The sequence below is a fragment of the Sceloporus occidentalis genome, unplaced genomic scaffold (assembly GCF_023333645.1).
Source record: "Sceloporus occidentalis isolate IW3139 unplaced genomic scaffold, rSceOcc1.0.p SCAF_36, whole genome shotgun sequence".
In the NCBI taxonomy this organism is placed as follows: Eukaryota; Metazoa; Chordata; class Lepidosauria; order Squamata; family Phrynosomatidae; genus Sceloporus; species Sceloporus occidentalis.
Window position 1 is genome coordinate 6,043,551 of NW_028317016.1, and position 23,512 is coordinate 6,067,062.

The window sequence follows — 23,512 nt, forward strand, 5'->3', positions numbered from 1 at the left end:
CATATGATGTGCATGTTTATGTGAATGAATGACATAATAAACCCATATCTTCTAGTGATCAAATGCAGGTTCTATGAACCTAAGTAAAGACTCTTGAAATGCCAACCTTTGATCTCTGATAGAGAGGAAGGCATCGCCAACTAGTTGATCAGCTTTCAGGTTTTTATCGCCTTTGAAACCCCTTAAAACAGTTATTGCTGAAAATCATAAATTAAGACAGAGTTAAAACATATTTTAAAATATGTATGTAGTCCTTTCTGTTTCTAGTTCACCGAGTAGATAAGCACATATGACTAAACAGCTTTATATTCATTGTGAACAGGAATACTCCCAAGTGGTCAGAAATGCCGTTCTGCCAGACTGCAATTTTTTGCCATTCACTGATCAGAGCATTGGTCTTTAAATGTAATATAATTATTTACAGCAATGGCACATGCAACAGTATTACACAAAATCATAAACTGCGTGGTAATTTGGTTGAAATCTCTTAGTCGCTTGACACTGGTAAAGGTAGGAAGAGTATGGCTTTTTGGCCATAGTGAGTCCGTGAGCCACGTTTGCTTGTCCCGTTCTTCTTAATGCCAACAAACCAGTTAAGCTCTGCATACTTCTTCGACTTATACGTGTTATAGTGATTCTCCTCTAAAGTCTCCAAGAACAGGCATTCCTCATTCAGAGACAGCTTTTTGGAGAAGTAGAAAGAAAAAAAGCATTAAGGCGACTCATAGTTTACTGCTTGTGGGAAAACAAATCTCTGGTGTTATATTTAGCAAAGTTGGAGCAGAGTGCTGAACTACAGTTAGACTCTGGCTAGGAAAATAGTTGGTGTTGGTCAGCACTTAAAACCAATGTTACTCTGGGCTTCCTGCTGTGGGTCTGTCTGGTATTTATATAAAATGTGCTTTTTTTGCATTTTCTTTCACATTAGGGAGGTGCATTGCTGTTAATAGAGCCACTCCAGCAAACAGCAGATTTCTTCTAAGAATCATATTGGCCTTGCGTATATTTTGTATGTCCTGAAAATCTCTACAAGTAAACATAGATTGGCATGACTAGTGTATTGATGTCAGCAGGGACTGGGAGACTATATATATATATATATCATGTATACTTTATGACCAACCAATATGAAGAGCTCAGTGACTTTAAACATGGCACTGTCATAGGATGTTACCTTTGCCACAAAATAGTTTGTAAAATGTGCTAGTTCTGCCCCGGTTCCCTGTAAATGCTATTATTGTGAAGTGGAAGCATCTATGCCACCAGCTCAGCCACTGGGCCACTTAGTTCTGAGGCACATAGCACATAAAAAGTCACTTTTCTTCTGTAGCATCACTCACTACAGCATTCCAAACTGCCCCTGAAAGCAACATCAGCTTGAGCACTGTGCTCATGAAATGGGTTTCCATGTACAAGCAGCTGCAAACAAGCTAAAGATCACTATGCACAATGCCAAGCATCAGCTGAAATGGTGTAAAGCACACTGGCACTGGACTCTGGATCAGTAATGAATCATGATTCGCCATCTGGAAGTCTGCTTGAGAAATCTGGGTTTGGTGGATGCCAGGAGAATTCTATTGGAATGCATAGGGCCTACTGTGAAGTTTGCTGAGGGAGGGATAATGGCCTTGGGGCTGTTTTCAGGGTTTGGGCTAGGGCCCTTACTTCCAATGAAGGGTAATGCTAATGCTATAGCAAACAATGACATTTTAGACAAATGTATACTTCCAGCTGTGTAGCATCAGTATGGGGAAGGCCTTTTCCTGTTCTAGTATGACAGTGCCCCTGTGTACAAAGCAGGGTCCATAAAGACATAGTCTGATGAGTTTGGAAAAGCCTTCCCAGAAGAGCAGAGGCTGTTACAGCAGCAAGATGGGGGGGGGGGGCACACTTCATATTAATGTCCTTGAATTTGTAATGGGATGTTCAACAAGCTTATTCAGGTGTGATGGTGAGGTGTCCACAAATTGTTGGTCATATAGTGCTTAATATATCAGCTCTGTCTCATATACCATGGGACCCTCTATATAGTGATGACAAAACTACCGTATTTGCTCGATTATAAGACGAGGTTTTTTTCAGAGCAAATGCTCTGAAAAATACCCCTGGTCTTCTAATCGGGGTCGTCTTCTAATCAGACCTCAAATAGAGGTCTGATTATGAGACTAAGATCCAGATCCCCCGAACCGCTGCAGGGGACCTGGATCCTCCTGTCTCCCCCCACACACTTTCCTGCTGTATTGCCGGGGCAACGGGTTGACGTCTACGCGATCCGCGTAGACAACGTCCGCTGCAGCCGGAAGGAGGTGTGCCTAGCAACGGGGGTTGTCTGCGTCCGTCGCGGATACCTTCCCCGACTGTCAGAGATCAGAGTTCCCCGCACCGGTGCGGGGAACTCTGATCTCTGACAGCCGGGAAAGGTATCCGCGACGGACGCAGACAAACCCCCGCTGCCAACTCCACCTCCTTCCGGCTGCAGCGGAACGAGACGTCAACCCGCTGCCCCGGCAATACAGCAGGAAATTGGAAGCACCGGTAAGTGTGTGTGTGTGTGTGCGTGTGTGCGTGTTAAATGGGGGCATAGGGCATTTATGGAATGCCTTATACCTCTATATGGCACTTAGGGGGTTAAAAGGCATATTATGGGGCAGAGTGGCATTTAGGGAGGTATAAGGCATTTCAGGAGGCAGAGTGGCGTTAAGGGGGCATTTAATAGAGCACTCTGCCTCCTGAAATGCCTTATACCCCCCTATATGCCACTCTGCCCCATAATATGCCTTTTAACCCCCTAAATGCCAGAGTGGCATATAGGGGTATAAGGCATTTCTGGAGGCAGAGTGCTCTATACAATGCCTTTTAACTCCCTTAATGCCACTCTGCCTCCTGGAATGCCTTATACCTCCCTATATGCCACTCTGCCCCATAATATGCATTTTAACCCCCTAAATGCCAGAATGGGATATAGGGGTATAAGGCATTTCTTGAGGCAGAGTGGCACATAGGGGGTCAAAAGGCATACCATGGGACACAGTGGCATATAGAGGGTTAAAAGGCATATCTCGGGCCACAGTGCCATATTGGTGTGGCAAGCCAGGGGGCAGATGTGCGTAACTGGGGGACAGGTTGGAAAATACAAGGAAATAAAAACAAAAAAAATATTTTTCTCAATCATAGCTTTTCTTTAAAAAAATAGTTTACATGAATTAACATTTACTGGTAAAACTTTTTTCCTTTAGGATCGTCTTATATTCAGGCTTTTTCTTTTTTTCCTAAGTTAATATTCAGATTTTGGGGGGTCGTCTTATAATCAGGGTCGTCTTATAATTGACGGTAATTTGTCTCTTGCCCATCCCCCATCTCGTCCCCACCTTCCAGATGGGTCTCCTGGTTCTATCTACTAGACCTCCCTGCTATCTTTAGTGAGTTCCCCAGCCCTCTCCAACAGGTCTCTCAGCTCCATCAATGACTTCCCTGCAAGCAAAAACACATCTCACCATGAGACCTGAAATGCTTAGCAACACAACAGCCAATGGTAGCGCAGCAAGTCTGGTATGATTGGACCTTTGCTTTAAGCACTGCCCAGTTTAAATCACAATACTCAAGATGACGTGCCTGTTATAGGGGTGCTTATACATTAAACTCCATAAAACCTCACAATTAGATGAGCATTATTAATAGACACAATTCCAGTAAAGTACACTTGTCTCGGGCAATGATTAAAGTTCTGGTTTCATATTGAGAAATTCTGCCTGTAAGTCTTCAATCGCTTCCCACATTTATTGATTCTGTGACATTTTCGATTAGACAAGTTACTTTTCTTTACTCACAGATCCATACAGAAGTCCACTGGAGTCCATGGCCAAATAAATCTCCGTTTCAGTGCTCTTAATGCATACCTCACCGGGGTTTTCTGCATGTAACTTTAACCTAACTGCATAAGGAGAAGAATAAACTTTAGTTACTTTAGCAAAAAAGTATACACAGAGCAATTGCGTATACATAATTACAGATTCTTCTAAATTGTTGTCAACCAGCATTACCATGTGTTATATTGTGCAACTAAACTTAAAGCTTGTACATTTTGTTTTCCCATTTCAAAGGAAAATTAATAATACATGCAACCGCATATCTAGGAAACACGTAATAGGTAATAATTAGTGCTGAGTTTGCAATTAAAATGCACAGTGACAGAAATCAAAATCAAGCGGCTTACTGTGCAGGTCTTCTCTGTCTCTTGTTCCATCCACCACACCATCTGGAAGGATGCGCAAGAAGTATCCTCCATTGCTGCAGTACAATAACTTAGGTTTCTTGTAATTGCCAATGGGAATGTCAAACTTCTCAGTCAAGGCAGCAAAGGTTGTGATATCGCCCTCCGACATTTTCTAATTTCCTCAGCAGAGCTGAGTTTTCAACACTGCAAGACAATAATCCTTATAACAATTTGTTCAGTAAAAAGGTGCTTACCGCCGTCCGTGACACCTGTAACTCGGCATTTGGTTGAATGACTTTTAGTGGGAATAAATTCAATCTATGCTAAACAAAAGCACCTCTGCTGAAACACTGCGGGTTACCCACTTTATTACCCAGTTTATTTCAGTGATTCTGGCATTAGGTATTACCATCTATAGATGCTTCAGTCCACCTGATAGTGTTTTACTAGCCTTCTTCCTGTTGCCAGGTCTTGCCCCACATTAAAGTCATCAGTTCTGTTTGTAATTAGGGCCAAAGGTCAACCGACTGAAGACTGAAGCTCATCATGGTCTTCTTTAACCCTATCCTTGTTAGGTAATGTTTATTCTCAATTGATTGGTTCACTTTACTGAAGATATAAACTAGCTGTGTGTGCAGTCTGCATGTTACAAGTTAGTGTATATCGGTAAGTTCTTTAAACAGGAGTTGTTCTACAACCTAGCAAGGAAAGACAAGGGTCATCAAGATCACATTAACGATTAAACATGCAGACTCCTAGAGGATCCCAATACCAGGCTATGGAAAATACAATCCTCTATACCTTGTAAATATATATATATATAGATATAATATCATCAAAATAGTATTACCCAGATGCCCCAGATTACCAGCACTTTATGTACTTCACACAAGGCTTTGTTTGTTTTCTCTTTCTACCCAAGTCAATGTTTAACTTTATATATACAGTATATGCGACTATTCCTAGAAGCCACATCCATTTCTTATCCACAGCGTACACTGACACACTGCAGAACCCCGGATTTTGTAAAGGATTGAGTTCAAAACTGTCAGTAAGTGGGAAATTGGTTATTGAGGACGTTTTCGATTTTTGCTTATCTGAGGTTTATCTGCTGTAGAGATCCGGTTCAAAGAAGCAGCATAGTGTAGTGAAATATTTCACTGGAACCAGGAGGCTGAGATAAAGTTGCTTTACCATGCAGTGAGCCTTAGTCATATATGCAGTGTTTTTTCCGTGTTCATTCTTATTATTTGGGTTATATATTACGTAATTCATTTGGGCAAATTAAAGATTCATTTTTTGGAGCTGTGCTAGTGTGATGTAACATTAAGGTGAATTTTACTAGTATCGTACGTTTCACAGCATTGGTAAAATCCTAAAACACGCAGTTACGAGGAAGCTGGGCATTCTGTATGAATATCACACAACGCCAAACAACAGTAGCATTATAGCTAAACATTTACTTCTTAAGATATTACTTTTTATGATTATTATCCTTTACAGTTGAAAACAAATTCAATCTTCAATTCCACGAGTCAACAAATAAACAATATGGCGGCCATATGTCTTATTTGTTGTGTGTTTCAAAAGTAGTTTAATTGTGCTGTGTTGTGATGCAGTTGGTAAAAACACATTATAAGAGGCATCAAACATTTATTGGACAAGGAATCTCTGGAACCATATGTACCGTGTACTGGAACTCTCATGGTGGTCCACTTTATTTCTAATTGGTGAGGGCAAACCTACAGGTCCCACACTGTAACTGAATATAAACAGTTTCGCACATATTGTTGAGTCTAAACAGATTAAAGGCTCTATTTTTGTTCCTTGAGCAAGTCACAGTATAGGCATTCAGCAGGAAAAGACAGCTGTTGAGTTCTAGTCCTTCTCAACAAAAGTTGAGGAGAGAGAACCACAGGTGGGTTGGATCAAACTCCCCTTCTTCTCTAGTGTGTTGGTCCTTGAGAGTGTGCATTCAAACATTCATGGGGATATTCCCAAACCAAGCTTGGGATGAAGCTCTTCAAAGTCCGAGCTCAAGCTTTGCCAGTTGCCAGCTTGACCACATAAACCTTGGCTGTCAGCAAAGCATTGATAGAATAAAATAATACTTTGTTTTTTCTTCTCTCACTTTGTACCTGTGAAAGGCCAGCTTCAAACATAGTGGCTGTTGTCTCCTGTAGGAGGAACTGCTCCTCTAACCTGGGCAAAGGACACAATAGGTCATAGTCTAAATCTAGAGGGTCTACATGTTTAGATGTAATGCAAGGAAGTATGGCCTCCCATCAGAAGGTTAGAGGCTAATACAGTAAGGGAATTTAATCATGCACAGGATATGCATAAGCTATCCGGAAAGATGAGATCAAGGACTGATTAAGACCTGAGTATTACATCGGAAAAATGGCGCAACAAGATGGGCCAAGTGGTTATCTGCCTTCAAATTTTTTCTTTCTGTTTCCAGAATGCATGTCCCACCTCTGTTACTGTAAAGCATCATGGGAATCCAGGCATACAGGAGATGGTACACCACAGGTTGCTAATCTGTGGGTGTATCTGTGGAACTGACATTACTCACGTAAATGTCCATTTTTACAACTATATATTGGCCACTGTCACTTTTGACAAACCTAAACAAATTTTCAGTGACTCATAATAAAAACCTCAGTCTAAACTCACAACTAAATAGATTTTTATTTTTCATATAAACCACAGTAGTTCTTAAATTGTGTACATGGAGACACAACCATAGTTTATTTAAAATTCAGCTCTTATGTGGGAAGCCGTGGCCTAAAAATTATTGGTTTTTCTGCCAGGTTTTCCCACATAAGAGCCATGTTAAATAATACTTATTTCACAGATTGTTCTTTTTTATTTTACTGTAAATCTGAATTCAGGGTTTCCATTTTCAACCTTTAACAAACAAAATGTGCTCAGCAGAAATTCTGTTTAAAATAAACTATAAACATTTCTGTGATTATCTGGTAAGGAAACCCCAGCATCCCCATCAAGAACCAAAATTTACAATAAAAAAATAAATAAAGCAAATGCTGATACTGCTTTATGTTTTGTGATTTTCATGTATACTATCTGGAACTTTGTATGAAGAGGAGCCATTGCATTCACTTTGCTTTAAAATAATTATATTTTTTCCAGAGTAGTGTTTCATCTCTTACCCTACTACATTTTGGATAAATATTGTAGTGTTCACCCGGGGGAATGTGGGACATGATTGTGAACATTGCGAACCATTATGATGTATAAATAGGCTCACAAAGAATAACCATAAGCTATATATTAAAGAACAGTGCATAAAAACTTTTTACATGGAGCATTTACCTCTTTTGAGGTAAATTTTGTTAGTTACCAGAATAGCCCCTCCCCAGCATAAAGGTTGGGGGAGAGAATGGTAGTACCTGCCATTTCCCCTCTGAATAACTGGCTGCCTTGGAATCCAATTTTGATTAATGCATTTTTTATTGTAGATGATATTATTTAAGCTCATATTTGAAAACATGGGCCCACTGACTTCACAAGCAGCAGGTCCCACAGTGTCACCTTTGCCCCAAACAGTTGTGAGTGCCATCTTTTCCCCAAATAGCATGTCTGCCACAAAACAACTTATCAGTGTCCCCAAACAGCCTCCCTGTGCCATCTTTGTGCCCAAACAGCCCATATCTGCCACCCCCCAAACACTCACACATCCATGCTAACAATCAATTATACACATACTGTAAGGCACGTACCGTCCAGCGTACGATACGCGCCGTCCGAGGTCCGGGACGTACCTCCCGGGGCAGACCGCATCTGCTTGCGGCAGGCTCCTGGTCCCGGTCAACAGCGCGGGCAGCGTGTTCTTCACTCCCCGCGTCCACGCGGGGAGCCGGGGAACATGTCGGCGACGCGGTCCGGGTCCCCATGAAGGAAGTTCTCCTCCTCCTGCTAACTGTATGCAGGAGGGAGGGGGAGCAGTGGGGACAGAGGCTTCCCCTGGAGGGGCGGCATCTCTGGTGCCGTCCCATAGGAAAGAGGGGGTTGGGGGCGGTACGGAGGGTGGAGACGTCAGACGCCACGTCTGGGATCTCTATAAAACTCCCAAGCTCCCTTATGTCGGCGCTCAGATATTCTGAGACGCTCTGTACCCTACACAGCGTCCCCAGTTCTGTGCTCCTTAACCTGTTTGCCTCCTGTTTGACCCTATCTGTTTACAAAAAACAAAATACTGTCTGCGCTTCAGTTTTTTGTATACATTGTACAGCCAACACACTGTATTTGCAGCATGCTCACACTGTTTGGTAGGCCTCATATTATACATTTGTATTATTTGAGCCTGAGACTAGCTTAGCGCACCGACATTTTTTCTTTGACCCTATCTGTTGCCTGACCATTGCCTGTGACCCGACTACGCTATATTTGATTGCTGCCTGAACCTGATCTCTGCCTGTGACCTGACTACGCTATATTTGATTGCTGCCTGAACCTGATCTCTGCCTGTGACCTGACTACGCTATTGATTGCTGCCTGAACTTGATCTCTGCCTGTGACCTGACTACACTTTGTGTGCTGCCTCTACCTGATTTATTTTTATCGTGCCCTATCTCCACTACTCTGGACTGTTTTACTTACCTCCGGTAGTCCTGCATTCTGGGCTCCTTCTACCCTGCTAATACAGACGCCAGCAAGTGTCTGACACATACATACATTTTCATTCTAACATACATTCATTCCCTTCCTGCGTTCCTGCCTCGCCATGATGGTCCGCGATTGTTCACAAAGAGTCTGTCCGTCGTGGACAGGCCTGGTCCAGCCCTTGAGAGGTGGGCCTCATCGTAGTTGCGACCTGGTAGTTACACTACTGGTTGAAAATCCTACAAACTGCATTCTCAAGTTCTAAACACTGCATGCTCCCATATGAATAAAGACCCTTCAGGTGTGAAACGTGTTGTGTGCTCATTGATTTACCTATGCCCTCATGGTAAACATTAAAATGATTTTATGCAACAGGAGCTGAGACACCATGCTTCTCCATCTTATACCAACTGTCCTAATCTACACGATATGCTTGCACATGATTGCACTTTAGCAGTAAATGGCTTACGTCTGCAGATTCTAATACTAAACCTGTGTGTATTACCATGTTTAATTATTTTAAACAGAACACAGGTTGTGAAATAACGACTGTATCCCACCCCATTATTTCATACATATATCACACGCTTCACTTCCACTCCCTTGCATTACCACAAGAAATGATCTTTTCCATTTTTTTTATTTCTCAGACCAAACCTTGTTTTCCACAACCTCTTAAAAGCAAATTGTTGAAATTTTACACATGGGGGCCATGTATAGGGTGGTATTATGCATCTGGCAAGGAAGTAATGGTTTGCAGAGGAAAGAGAGCAGCCAGCCCAAAAATAACATATAATGCCTTTAATTATGGATTACAGCTCTATATTTTGATGTATTAGTCAGTACCGAGAGCAACTTAAACCAACAAACATTTAAAAATAAGAAAAGAGAAGATTTTATTCCCCAGAGGTGCAATTAGAGATATGAGTGGGTTCTTACCGTTTTCTTTATTTCTCAAGCTATGTCCATGGTTATAAATGTATTATTAATTCCCCCCATAGTTAAAAAATATACAAATAGTTAGAAACTTTCTTCCATGCACATGTGTATACACACACAAATACTATACATATTTTATACTTTAATATTAGTTTTATAGAAACTATCAAGATATGCGTAGGGTCTTAATCAGGAAACTACCCTACATGGCAAATATGGCTGTCTGTCCAGGCAAATCACCCACAACTAATTAAAAATACAAGACAAAGCAGAACCTCAAGTGCCTCGTGTATGGATTACATCTCCCAAAATTTCAAATTACCAAAGAAGTGCACCATTCTATTATGGATGTGAATTAAGAGGGAGTTTGTTATTTCAGGTTTTTTAATTTAATACCGTGTGATGTGAGTTTCATCTATAGTTCTTACGGTTCTCTGACACTATAATAAATGCATCGGGCTACATCATATTAATATGAGTCTGACCACATATCATGCATTTGTATAAAGTATGAGCTGCTCTATTATTAGTTCATATTATTAAAGTGTACTGTTAGCCCTATGCTTTAGTGTGGTCTGGTTTCTTACGGTAGGGAGTGGGATTAGAGGCAAATTTCTTAACGCCGATTCATATATTTAGGGTAAAAAATAATACATTTGTGAATAATCAATTATTACAGGTAGTATATAAGGACTCATCACCGTATATATAAAAAGGAAAAAAAATAAGATTATCACACGTGTGACTCTGTAGAAAGTAACTCTGAGTGTAATCAAGCACCTCTGAAAATACAATCATATAGATAAGCCTACAAATAGAGGCTCAAGTATGTAAAGTATTCCTTATGACTTGCATTGATCTTATAGGTTTTCTCCAGGAAGAGATTGGAATTGTGGCTACTATGTGGCTAATGAAAAAAAAGGAAAATGGAAACCGGAACATAGCAGAAACAATATAAATATTAAGTTATTGGCCACCATATACAGTGAGGCTAACTTTAGAAGTATTATAAACAGGCATCTTATGTGACTTGTGTATGTTTATGTCTTTTTTCGTTTGGGCTCTCTCTGTGTTCAGTGGGGTTGTTCCTTCAATTCCTATATCTTCGTGGAAAAAAAGGTTAATAAGATTAACGGAAGTCTTAAGGAATACTTTACATACTTGAGTCGGTATTTGTAGGCTCATCTATATGTGAGTGTATTTTCAGAGGGGTTGGCTATTTGTTACACTCAGAGTTATTATCTAGGAATATGAATGTAGGAAAAATGGACATGGAGGTTCAGGTCACAAAGGGGGTCTATCACTCCTAAATAGATATGCTTGGTCTAGATATGCTTGGTGAAATATGGATTACATTTTCTATTATGTGCCCTGTGACAATAAGTGGCCATTATCAGCTTTTAGTAGACAAAGATAACAAGCATTGACCAAGAAGCCGCAGAAAGGGCAAATCCAAGTCCTTCGCTTTACAAAGAGAACCATGTGTGCACCGAGGAAGATACTGCCAGGACATTTGCTATACAGGGAGGCCTCCGTAAAACAGTCAGCAATGGACAGGACTTACAGTAGTTATTCTTCATATAAAGCTTTTGAAACAGAACTACTGGGTGAGCATCAGTACATCGAATGATACTGTTAAGATATGGTGCATGGTTAGTAATGCAGTATAAACACAGTGAATACCAACACTTCACAGTTCTGATAAAAGTACGATTTTTATTCTGTAAAGCACTAACTTTCTTTCAGTCGGAGGATTAGTTACTCATACTTTGCCTCGAAAGTGACATCTTGTGGCAATTTGAAGTAAAGCATCCCCGCTTACAATCAAATACACACATACACAGCTTAACATGTACTGCGGCAATTCATGTAGGACACAGCATTAGTGCAAGTGTCACCATATTGATTCATTTTTTTTTCTGTTATCATATTACCAGATATGCATCAGACTGGGTCATGGACAGAGTCCAGTATCAGAGGACTAGATCACTGCAATCACAAACTACCAAAGACAATTTCTACATTTTTAGTTCACAGGTTTTCTAATTATTGTCCATGTTATGTAAGGTATTAATAATGTAAACAGGAATTGAAGTAGCACTGACCTGGCCTGAGTACAACTACAATAAGCGATATTATATGTCCAGGAACAGAAGCGGAACTAAACATTAGTAACTGCCTGGTGTGCAAGCAAAATGAAGAAACACTGTGTGTACTTTTGACAATAGGGTACATATATGGATGTCCTAGTAGAAAATAGCAGATGCTATTAATTTAGGAAGTAATGTCATCGGGAAGTCATGAAAAATCTAATGCTCCCCTTACCTTAGGTAGGGAGAAAGTGAGAGGCAGGGAATTTACAGGAGAGTTGGGACCTCTATCTGGCACCTCCTTGATGAGTGGTAACCTCTGGGGGAGAGAAAGACTTAAAGGAATACTCCTGCCATTATATGCACTCTAATGAAATTAATGTTGTCTGTTTTGCAAATGCTGGCACTATATAAATAAATATAATGTAATGTAAAAAGGAAAAGTGTTTAACGTGAAAATATTTCTACAAAACTTTATACATAAGAACCAAACAAGGAAAATATAGTTAGATAGAATCTGTATGGTCCAGCTTGAGAACAAAATTCAAATAAAATGTTGTTGAAGGCTAAAAACATTATATTCTCTGTATTTTCGTTCAAAATATTGGCAGGATATTAAATAATAACAACCCTTGCCTACTCCTTACTATTGTTTCTGATAAACTACAAGTTCACATTATGAAAAGTATTTTTTAAATCAAGCTTCAAACCCCTATGCTCTACCAGTGATCATTTGTACAACAATGCAAATGGTTCTGGCAAAGGACACCATAAACAGGGGAGGTGGGAGTAAAAAACCACATCCTTTATCAGAATAGGAAGCCAACCAGACTGGATTTAAGTCATGTTGTCCAATTTCTAGGAACTCAGAAGATAACGAAGGTTGCAGATTGCTGGGAAACACATTAAAAATATTGTCAGAAGACGCCATTCTTCATGTGTTTTCCTCCTTGCAGTTAAACATTCTTCTACTAACGTAATGCAAGTCTGTTTGTTTAGCGATAAAACTGAACCTGTATACACATCTACACACACATACATACAATGTACATACACACACACACACTAGTAATCTAATTAACAAATACTTGACGTGACCAGTAAAGTGTATTTCAGTTTCAGTAAAACAATGCTCAGTTACGTCCCCAGCAGCTGACTCCTTAACACTTTATAGGAAATATACCGTATATATATATATATATATATATATATACGTCCTGCTGTGCCAAAGAGTTAACAGATCTAAACCTGTCTATAAATCAAGAGCTTTGGATATCTGCACATGCCACAGATACCCAATTACTCTTTCCGCACTGTGATGTCTAATGTTTTATATTTTATGAAGGCACAATATTGTGCCTAGTAGAAAGGCTGCGAGACTTGCATCGGCCTCTGTTCAGTTCATATCTCTTACTAATAACTTACTTTCATTCTGTAACTGCACACTCACCCCCAACAGAGCCCACCACCTATCCCTTATGGGCTAGGATATGGGTTAACGGCCACTTATTTGGTCCTCTGGCTCCCTACTAGATGCTTCGGCATTGGGCTGATATTTTGCCCTGGTTTGGTTTACCTTATCTTTTTTCTTTTATATTGTTTATCTTCCACGCTCTATGATTCTCGTCCGGTGGAGGACATGCCTCGCAGTAATTTTTTGCCGGAAATTTTTGCCCATTGCTTTATGTGGCCTTTGAGTCTCTTAAGATCAACAAAGATCTAAACTACTATGTACGTTACAGTCTCTATAAACTCACATCTCGTTTATCCAAGAGACTCATTTCATTAGTTCCAAACAATTCCAACTGACTAATACATTTTATCAAGACTGCATAGTTTGCTAGCTCCTCCTCATCCAAGACTAAAGGGGTACGTTTTCTTTTGAGGGAACTAGGGGATTACGTTATTAAAAGATAAATCAGACGGATTAATGCTTTATCTACTGCATACCATCAAAAAAACAAGGGCTTACAAATGTGCTATATGCTTAAGATTACAATTGATCCAACAACAGATACATCCAAACACATATCAATGAAATCACAATATGTATCCGCATATATCTCCTGAAGGCTAATGTGTTTTCCAGCTACAATAACTACACTTATCCAGGTGAATGGGTATATGGATACACTTATTAAATATGCACCGATAAACCCATCCACTGGCTTATTAAGTAAAACAATGCCTGTTCTATCTCTTCTAATATTAGGGTTTGAACTGAAAACTTCCGTTTCTTCCAGAATGCAACAGAATATTTTGGAAACAACAACAGGATATCAAAGAATCCACAATGCGGCTATGATATAACAAGACAAACTTTTACTGAAACGTTCTAAATATAAAACAATACAAATAATAGTACAATAACAATATAATACGTTCCTATTTACAATATTGAAACGTGCATATTCATGATTATCTTCCCTGAGAGCTCCAGGTTTGTGGTGTTCCTACTTCATGAAATTTTCTGTCTTTTTCTCTCCACTACCTGTCCCTTGATATACTAGATATAGGAGTGAGATTGCTGTTAGCAATTATTTTTTTTTTGTTCAATTTTGGTGTGTTAACCACACCTTTATTAAAAGTAAGTAACACACCAAAATTGGACAGAAAAATTTGATAACAATATTAATATATATTTGATTGCTAACAACAATCCCACTTCTATCATGCCCAAGCAACCAGTACATGCTAGAACCTGGACATGATAGGAGTGTGATTGCTGTTTATCATATATATATATATTTATATATATTTATATATATATATATATATATATATATATAGTTGTTGATTTTTTTGTCTAATTTTGGTGTGTTACTTTTAATAAAAGTGTTTTTTTTTGTTTTTGTTTTTAAAGGTGTGTGTGGGGGGTCATTTTCGGTTTCAGTCACGTGAATGCTAAATTTTCAGGTCCAGAATTTTCATTTCGTAGCATATATATATATATATATATATATATATATATACTAGGCCAGACACTAAAGTGGTAGGCCTACACAACATCAATGTTTGGCTTAGTATATAGTGATTGGGGTTATGCTGCATTATTGTCAATGTCTGGCTCAATGTATAGTGATAGGTGTTGTGTTGTACCACGGTCAATGTGTGCCTCTGTATATAGTGATAGGTGTTATGCTGTACCACCGTCAGTGCGTGCCTCAGTATATAGTGATAGATGTTCCACTGTACCACTGACAGTGCCTCAGTATATAATGATAGCAGTTATGCTGTACCACCCTCAATGTTTTCCTCAGTATATAGTGATAGCAGTTATGCTGTACCACCGTCAATGTTTGCCTTAGTATATAATGATAGCAGTTATGCTGTACCACCATCAATGTTTGCCTCAGTATATAATGATAGCAGTTATGCTGTAACACGGTCAATGTCTGCTTTAGTATATAGTGATAGGTGTTATGTTGTACCACCGTCAATGTCTGCCTTAGTAAATAATGATAACAGTTATGCTGTACCCCTGTCAATGTTTGCCTAACGATAGAAGCTATGCTGTTTTAAAGTGTGTGTGTGTGGGGGGTCCTACGTACAGCATCCGCCCCAGGTGCCAAATACTCTAGGTACGCGCCTGCGCACAACAGTTTTTCCCAATATTTTTTTATCCTTTATGCGGCCTGGAGCCTCCGCTCGTGATTCGCTCATAATTTACTTATGCAGTGAGAATTTCATCTTTAAAAAAACATTACAGTAAGTAATACTGTTGTGTAACTAATACTACATTATCACACTATAATGTAGTATTATTAACAATGAGCGAGCTATACCAAAAATATAGAATAACAATTTAAATGTAACATTTGTAGAAGCATATTGTGCGCACCAAATTTTGGGTCTGGGAAAATGTTTGCACAAGAGAAATTTTCTGCGCACACCACCTAAGAAAAATTAGAGGGAACGTTGCTCCTGACCTGATTATCGACACACCAGGTATTTTTACAATCTATTCCATTCGAAAACCCATCTGTCTTCCTTCCACACACCCCTCATCACGCATATCAATCTTATCTAAACTAAGACAAAAGGTTTCCCAAATATTTCTCACTCCCAGCCACCTGTTGATCTAACTAAGACAAAAGGGTCTATTAACAGAAACCATGATATATATATATATATATAGATAGATAGATAGATAGATAGATAGATAGATAGATATACACACATACACATACATACCTACATATGCACATCTACACACATATACATTCATACACCCGCATACACATGTACATATATATATATATATATATATATATATATATATATATATTAGGGCTGCAACAACGAATCGATAAAATCGATAATAATCGATTATGAAAATCGTTGTCAACGATTTTCATAATCGATTAGTTGAATCGATTTTTATCGATTTATAAAATTATGTTTTTCAGAGCAAACGCTCTGAAAAACTCCCGTCCTTCTATAATCCGATCTCAAACAGAGATCGGATTATAACTGTAGAATCCAGACCCCCCGCAAAGCTGCAGGAGACCTGGATCCTCTCTGCCACCCGGTGAGGGTCTGTGCAAAACACACAGACATCCTCCGCTTCTCCCCTTCCGCTTCTCCCCTCCACTTCCGCCGGGGCTTCTATTACTGAACCCGGCGTCATGTGACCTTCCGGTGCGGCTTCCATCATGGAAGCCCCAACGGAAGCGGAGGGGAGAAGCGGCTGTCTGCGCACACGCACAGACCCCTACCGGCTGCCGGAGAGGATCCAGGTCCCGCTGCAGCGCCTGCAGGGGATTTGGATTTAAGTGGGCGATGTGCGCAACCTCCGGTACTTCATCTTGCTGCCACTTCCACCTGCCCCACCAGGGGTTAATATATCAACAGAAGAAAAACAGGACAAGTAAGCAGCACTGGGTAAGTATTATCTTTATTTTTATGCTCATTTGCCCTGTGTTTCTTCTGTTGATATATTAACCCCTGGTGGGGCAGGATTTTTGCGGGATCTATTAATTATGTGCATTTGTGGGTTTTTTTTATGTCTATAATATTTGATTTATTGTCCATATATTTATATATATTTATATTGTATTGTGTATTTTTTTTGTCTATATTTAATAAATATAAATATAAAAAACAATTTTAGTGATGTCAGTTTTTCTTATATCGGGGGGGGCATAAGACATATCAGGGGGCACAGTGGCATAAAGGGGCTATAAGGCATATCAGGGGGGACAGTGGCATAAAGGGGCTATAAGGTGTATCAGGGGGGACAGTGGCATGAAGGCGCTATAAGGTGTATCAGGGGGGACAGTGGCATAAAGGGGCTATAAGGCATATCAGGGGGGACAGTGGCATAAAGGGGCTATAAGGCATATCAGGGGGGACAGTGGCATAAAGGGGCTATAAGGTGTATCAGGGGGGACAGTGGCATGAAGGCGCTATAAGGTGTATCAGGGGGGACAGTGGCATGAAGGCGCTATAAGGTGTATCAGGGGGGACAGTGGCATCTCAGTGGCATATAGGGGTAAAAGGCATATCGGGGCATGGTGGCATATCAAGGGTAAAGGTATATAGGGGGCTATAAGGCATATCAGGAGGGCACAGTGGCATATCGGGGCACTGTGGCATATATGGGGCTATAAGGCATATCAGGGGGCACAGTGGCATATTAGGGGACAAAGTGGCATATCAGTGGCATATAGGGGGCTATAAGGCATATCAGGAGGGGTATAATGCATATCAGGGGACAGAGTGGCATATAGGAGGTATCCCCTTATACCTCCTATATGCCACTCTGTCCCCTGATATGCCTTATACCCCTCCTGATATGCATTTCTGGGACAGAGAGGCAAGCTGGGGGTGAGATGTGCATAACTGGGCAAAAATAGTTTACATGAATATTTACTAGTAAAGCTTTTTTTGGTATTTTTTGAGTTCTTGTTAAAATATAGCTTTAATTATTATGTCAGTAAAATAAGAAGGCGAATCGTGAAATGCCATTGTAAATTATACGTTTTTATTTAAAATAAACGAAAAATTTGCATATTTTTTTTTTTACCCGATTAATCGATTAATCGAAAAAATAATCGGCCAACTAATCGATTATGAAAATAATCGTTAGTTGCAGCCCTAATATATATAACTGCTTATAGTGTAACAAGGGGTTGCAATATTAATCCACAAATCTATTCCATTTCAATGTACAGACATTTGGAGAGAACCAGACGGCAGAGGCCTCTTTTTAAAACGGTACATAGGACTGCATAGTGTAACTTTAGCTCCAAATAAGGACCAAACCCAATTTTTAGTAAAACTCCTCTCTAAGTTGGCTGGCTATCAGGAGGGTCTGACAATCTTTGGCGGGGACCTAAATATGGTTCTAGACCCCAAGCTGGACTGTTCCACGGGTCAACACCTTATATTAAGATTAAGCTGGTTAAACGTATGTTGCTGCTCAACCAGCTGGCAGACTCCTGGAGGTCCCAGTACCCGACCACGTTGGACTATACCTTTTACTCCTCATTGCATAACAGATACACGCAAATAGATGCCCTTTTTGTATTGCATCATAACCTCTCTTATTTGTATTCCACTTCTAGGTTCTCAGACCTTTAGTACCTGTCCACTTGACCCTTCATATGCCTTTTTCTCCTAAAAAAACAATGGTGTTGGCGCCTTAATGAGAACCGGATTGACAATACCACGTACATAGATGATTTCTCCACTCACTTGAAGCATTATTTTACAGAAAATGACCTAGAGAATAGCCCCATCCAGACACTCTGGGAGGCCCATAAGGCTGTAATATGAGGCCATTTCATTCAATTAGGGGCTAAATTAAAAGGGCCAACCAATTATCCATTGTCTCGCTTAATCGCCAAATAGCAGAACTCGAACTCCAACATAAATTTTCTTTAGCTCCTGAGATTCTATTGACCACGTTTGCCGCTGATCTTAGGAGATGGCCTTATACACACATCTCATGGTTTGGGAGGATGGGAGTTGTTAAAATGAATGTATTGCCTCGTATACTATATTTAATTCAAACACTCTATAGTTTCATACCAAGAGCATTCTTCAAGGCCTGTCGCAGGATCTTCGCCAGATATATTTGGTCTAATAGCTCTCCCAGGTTGGCCTTTACCTATTTAGTTCGCTTCAAGGCCGCGGGGGGTATGGGCTTCCCGGATGTCGAAGGATACTTGGTTGCATCGCACCTGAGGAGGGTGGTGGAGTGGACACATGGCGCACCTAAACATTGGGTACAAATTGAGAGTTCCTTCTTTATCCCTGCTATATCTGTGATATCTTGGTTGGCTGAAAGGTATCGTAGTCCCATTGTAAGAGTGCACCCCACTATAGGCCCGACCCTTAAGATTATTAAGAAATCACACATTAAATATAAATTTACCAGCTTTCCTAGCCCCCTCTTGCCAATATCACATAATCCAGACTTTCCCATTGAGAGAGGTGGAGATTTTCTCCCTTTTACTACTTTACTTTGAGGTGCTACTCCCACCTTTCAACATCAGTTCCTCCTCCATCAGATTAAACATTATATCTCCTCCATAACTGAGCTAGATAGACCTTTAACCCCTTAAGGACAATGGGCGGTCCCTAAACCCATTGAAAACGATTCATTTTGAGCCCGTATATGTACAGGCTTTGTCATTAAGAGGTTAACACCTTTTGAATCTCTATGTGCTGACTCCGGTGCATCTTCCCACTTACTCTACAGGATTTATACAATTAATATTGACAGCCAAACCTCACCTAAACCTTATTATCTGAGTCTTTGGGAAGGGGACTTGGGCAAAACCTTGGAATCGGACGATTGGGATAGGGCTATTGCTCTCACTCACAATTTTTTCTCATCTCCTAAAACACATGTGACATAACTCTGTATCTTATGGAACGTATTCCTTTGTATATCTTTGTATATCTCTGAATGCACCATGTCTGTAATTTGTCAGATGCCTGTATACGTTGTGACAGTGTAAACCCCAGGGAGATGCTTAGTGTGGCATTTGGGTATAGGTGCTATCCATATCATAAATATGGGTCCCTGGGGTGGAGCAATTGGAGAGCAGGGTGGGTCAATGCTCCGTTTCCCCATGCTGTGGAAATTCCATGCCGGGTTTTCCAGGAGGCAAGAAATCTGCAGGATCCGGTCCGGGATTCCTATGGGGCCGGCATCAGGCACAGGTGCTGGACATTAAAAACCCCTGGAGCCTGATACTCAGAGAGACTGTTGGGGGAAGAGGAAGTTCCCTGTGCTCCCAGGGCAAGGAGAGGCCCTGAAGAAGACAATCCCTGAGCCAAGTGAGGCAATACCTGCCTGGACATTTTGTGTGCTGTCTGGGGGAGGTTTTCCAGAGCCTGGCATAGCTGGGTCTGGCTGGGAGGTTGAGTTAGTGGGTGATTAGGCTGGTCAGTCTGGACCAGCATAGTTCAGTTAGAGAGGGCTCCAATTGGGAGCTAGGTTTTCTTTTTATGATTTGTTTTTTTGGGGTTTCAGCAATTAAAAATAAAGATCTGTTTTGTTACAAGCTGGTGTTTCCGAGACTGATTGCCCTAGAGGACTGTGCTTAGGACCCCTAAAAGTGACATGTATGGCCCTCCTGCTATAGGGTTTGTCACAACGTATATGGACCAGTGTGATCCATATGTATGATTACTTTCACATGTGTGTATTTTAATAGCTTTTAACAAACAGAGAATTGAGTTGGATATCTGCACATGCATGTACCCTGATGATGGTAAGTGTGTTTACATGGATTGGCATGAGTGAGACCAGGTATCTTAGGTATCTGACACAGGACTTGCAATAGCTGTCTTTCCCCAAAGCTGATTCAGGAAGCTATAGGAAGTTATTACAGAACAGGAAAATTATGCAAAATACTACACTTTGTGTTGCACATGCTCTTTGTATAAAGAACAGCTAAACTTTTGAGCAGGCCATATATCAATAGTGTTTTGGTGCAAATGATGCTGTATTTTGCTTTTTGAATACATTTTCCATCTTCTCCTCCAGACGTGCAGTTGGTACAGAAACTCCATAACTGTTTTTCCTTTCTGCATAGCACCTGAAAATATCATTAGGTTAGGGGAATTCACATGAAATCCCATAATGGCAAAATGCTAAAACAATTTACTGCCATCTGTTGTACACATAAGTCAAGTTATTCTTTAATTAAAAGAAAAAAGGAAAAACCCACAAATATTTAGTTTTCTGTGCTGGGTTTGGGGGCAGCATGTGATTTATATAAGAACTAAGAACCAAATCAGTAGTTATCACAAATAACATACATCCCAAGTGTCCCCATTTAGGAGGGATGGTCCCTCTTTAATTATAAATTAAGTTATGAAAATAAAACACATTATTCTTCTAAATGCCTTATTCAATCGGAACAAATAGCTAACAATAGGTGACAAAGTCCCATAAAAGTCTTTGTGATGCAGTCCTCCCTAGCCAGATCTCCTAAAATAAAGTTGATCCCTTTTGGCTGTTTGCTATGATAGGAAATATGGAAAGATGGAATAGTCTTATTATATTGTAAACTCGTTTCAAAAAATGGGCGGATCTGTTATACTAATACAAAATATATAAAAATACTCCATGGGTGGTGTGGGCAAGCTGTGGTTGGGGGGGGAGGATTGGCCAGGGGCGTGGTGTTATGGTTTAAAACAAAACTGAACAGAAATGAAAGACAAATGAGTGGAGTGAGAGAGACAAAAGAAAGTAAATAAGAGAAAAGAGGTATATGAGATGGAAGAGAAACAAGAATAAAATAATAAAAAGAGGAAGAGGAAAAGAGGGAGAAAAAAGGAAAAGAAATAAGGAATGTGGAGAGGAAGATGGAATAGAGACACACACAATCTCACACACACCCAGGCACTTCCACAAACAAATGCACCCAGGTAATCACACTAACACAAAGACAGCCAGCATCTTACACACACAGACACTCATACTAATACATAGAACAGACACTGAAAAAGAAAGACACTCAAACACTAACACACACCCAGACATTGACACTCACATACAACCTAGACACTCACATACAACCCAGACACACTGAGACTAACAGTTTTGGGGCATGAAAAGGAAAGAGCACTCAGGATTTACTTCTTTATTCTGGGATTGTCCTGTCAAACTGGGACATGCTTTAAAAGAGAGGTTTAAAAACTAAACAAATACCATCGAGGATATAGAAGGCACACATCATAAGGAAAGGTGTAAGTTATCCAGTGAGGTATAACACTTATTTTAAAAGACTAGGAGCCTTGTAGAAGGGCATTGCACTTTAATTGCATGTAATGATTACTGCAGTAGCTCTAAACATAGTTGTGTATGAAGTCAAAATAGTTGGTAATAAAGAAATTGGTAATGCTCTAAAGTTTAATCAAGGAAGCTATTAATGTGGTGCCTATAAAATATGTACTGTAGCATTCCTAGGACATTCCAAGAGTACAAGCCTCTGGTACTGAAATGATCATATTATAAGAAGAGACGCATCTGGTACTCACTGCTATTATTTCAATTATATCAAGATAAAAGAAGATGTATTGAGAACTACAAACATAAACCAAAAACATAACAAAAAATGGCAAACTCAAAGAATTTCCTTAATCCAGGTAACAGTCCTTAAAGCACAGTTTTAGATGATTACACTTCATAGCCGACCTCTTCATATTAAAGAGCATATTCCTTAAATTGCTAAGATTTTAGAAAAGGTGTAGTCTGTCTTTCTTTTCTCAGGGGTTGAAAATAGAAAAATAAAGGATGTTACCCAACAAATTAAAAAGTAACAAGCTAAATTGGGGGATCATCCCAAAGGAGGTAGGAGTATAAAATGGTGCATGATAGGCCATATATGAGCAATGCAACATCTAACATAATAATTTAATATGTTAGGGGGGGCTAAGAAGCTGGCTGAGGGAAACAGAAAATAGAAAGGAGAAGAAGAGTCACAGTCTGTCAATGAGAATATTCGACAAAAGAAATAACAAAGTGATAAATATCAACAAAGCCTAATAAAGTGTCAAATATGGCCATGATTTGCTAGGAGCCTATGGGAATATAAAGGCATTATTGTTGGAGTCCACCAATGTACTTCTCATCCTGGAGAAGGTCCTTCATGTGTACATGGAAGCAGACAATGGTGCATAGTTTCCTTCCATGCCGCGCTTTCTTTGAAAGTGGAGCGCCGGTAAATGATGTCATATCCTGACACCCAGTAGAAAGGACGGCGGTGCACATTGGGTTGAAGGTAAATATGCCACTGGTCAGGCCCTGTAAGAGTTGCCAACCATGATGGATCTTGAAATATCACAGTGAGACATGTGAGCCATTTTTTTGTTCCATGGTGATGTGAGGTGATTTAGAAGCATTTGATAATGTGGTAAAAAAATTAGTAAGAAAATTTGTGATAAAAGTATTTTACCTGGATTTAAGTAAATCAGTATGTTTCCATCCAAATTCTAACACTGAGAGTTTAAGAACAGCAGTGGAATATCATTATTACTATTCTTTTGGGTAGCACAGGTGCATACCCCCAACATTTCAGGTGTCCAAATCGGCAGATGAAGGGCCACCCACCTTCTTCAGATCATTGTGAGGCGGCCACGTGGGAGCTGCAAAGGAGGTCTGCGCTGCAACATAGCAGAC

General features: G+C 40.0%; 1 protein-coding gene across 1 annotated transcript; it reads right to left on the reverse strand.

Annotated features, from left to right (window-relative positions):
- Positions 1 to 487: 487 nt before the first annotated feature.
- Positions 488 to 4,382, reverse strand: LOC149297889 (fibroblast growth factor 1-like). The gene is made up of 3 exons (XM_089488090.1): positions 4,214 to 4,382; positions 3,828 to 3,931; positions 488 to 682 (listed from the first exon to the last, which is right to left on the reverse strand). The coding sequence occupies exons 1-3, from the start codon at positions 4,380 to 4,382 to the stop codon at positions 488 to 490; spliced, it is 468 nt and encodes a 155-aa protein (XP_089344216.1).
- Positions 4,383 to 23,512: the final 19,130 nt, after the last annotated feature.

Coding starts and splice junctions, on each gene's coding strand:
- LOC149297889 (XM_089488090.1), bottom strand. CDS start 4,382: ATGTCGGAGGGCGATATCACAACCTTTGCTGCCTTGACTGAGAAGTTT. Junction 3,932..4,213: donor AGACAGAGAAGACCTGCACA/GTAAGCCGCTTG, acceptor CTCCTTATGCAG/TTAGGTTAAAGTTACATGCA. Junction 683..3,827: donor GTGGACTTCTGTATGGATCT/GTGAGTAAAGAA, acceptor TTCTCCAAAAAG/CTGTCTCTGAATGAGGAATG.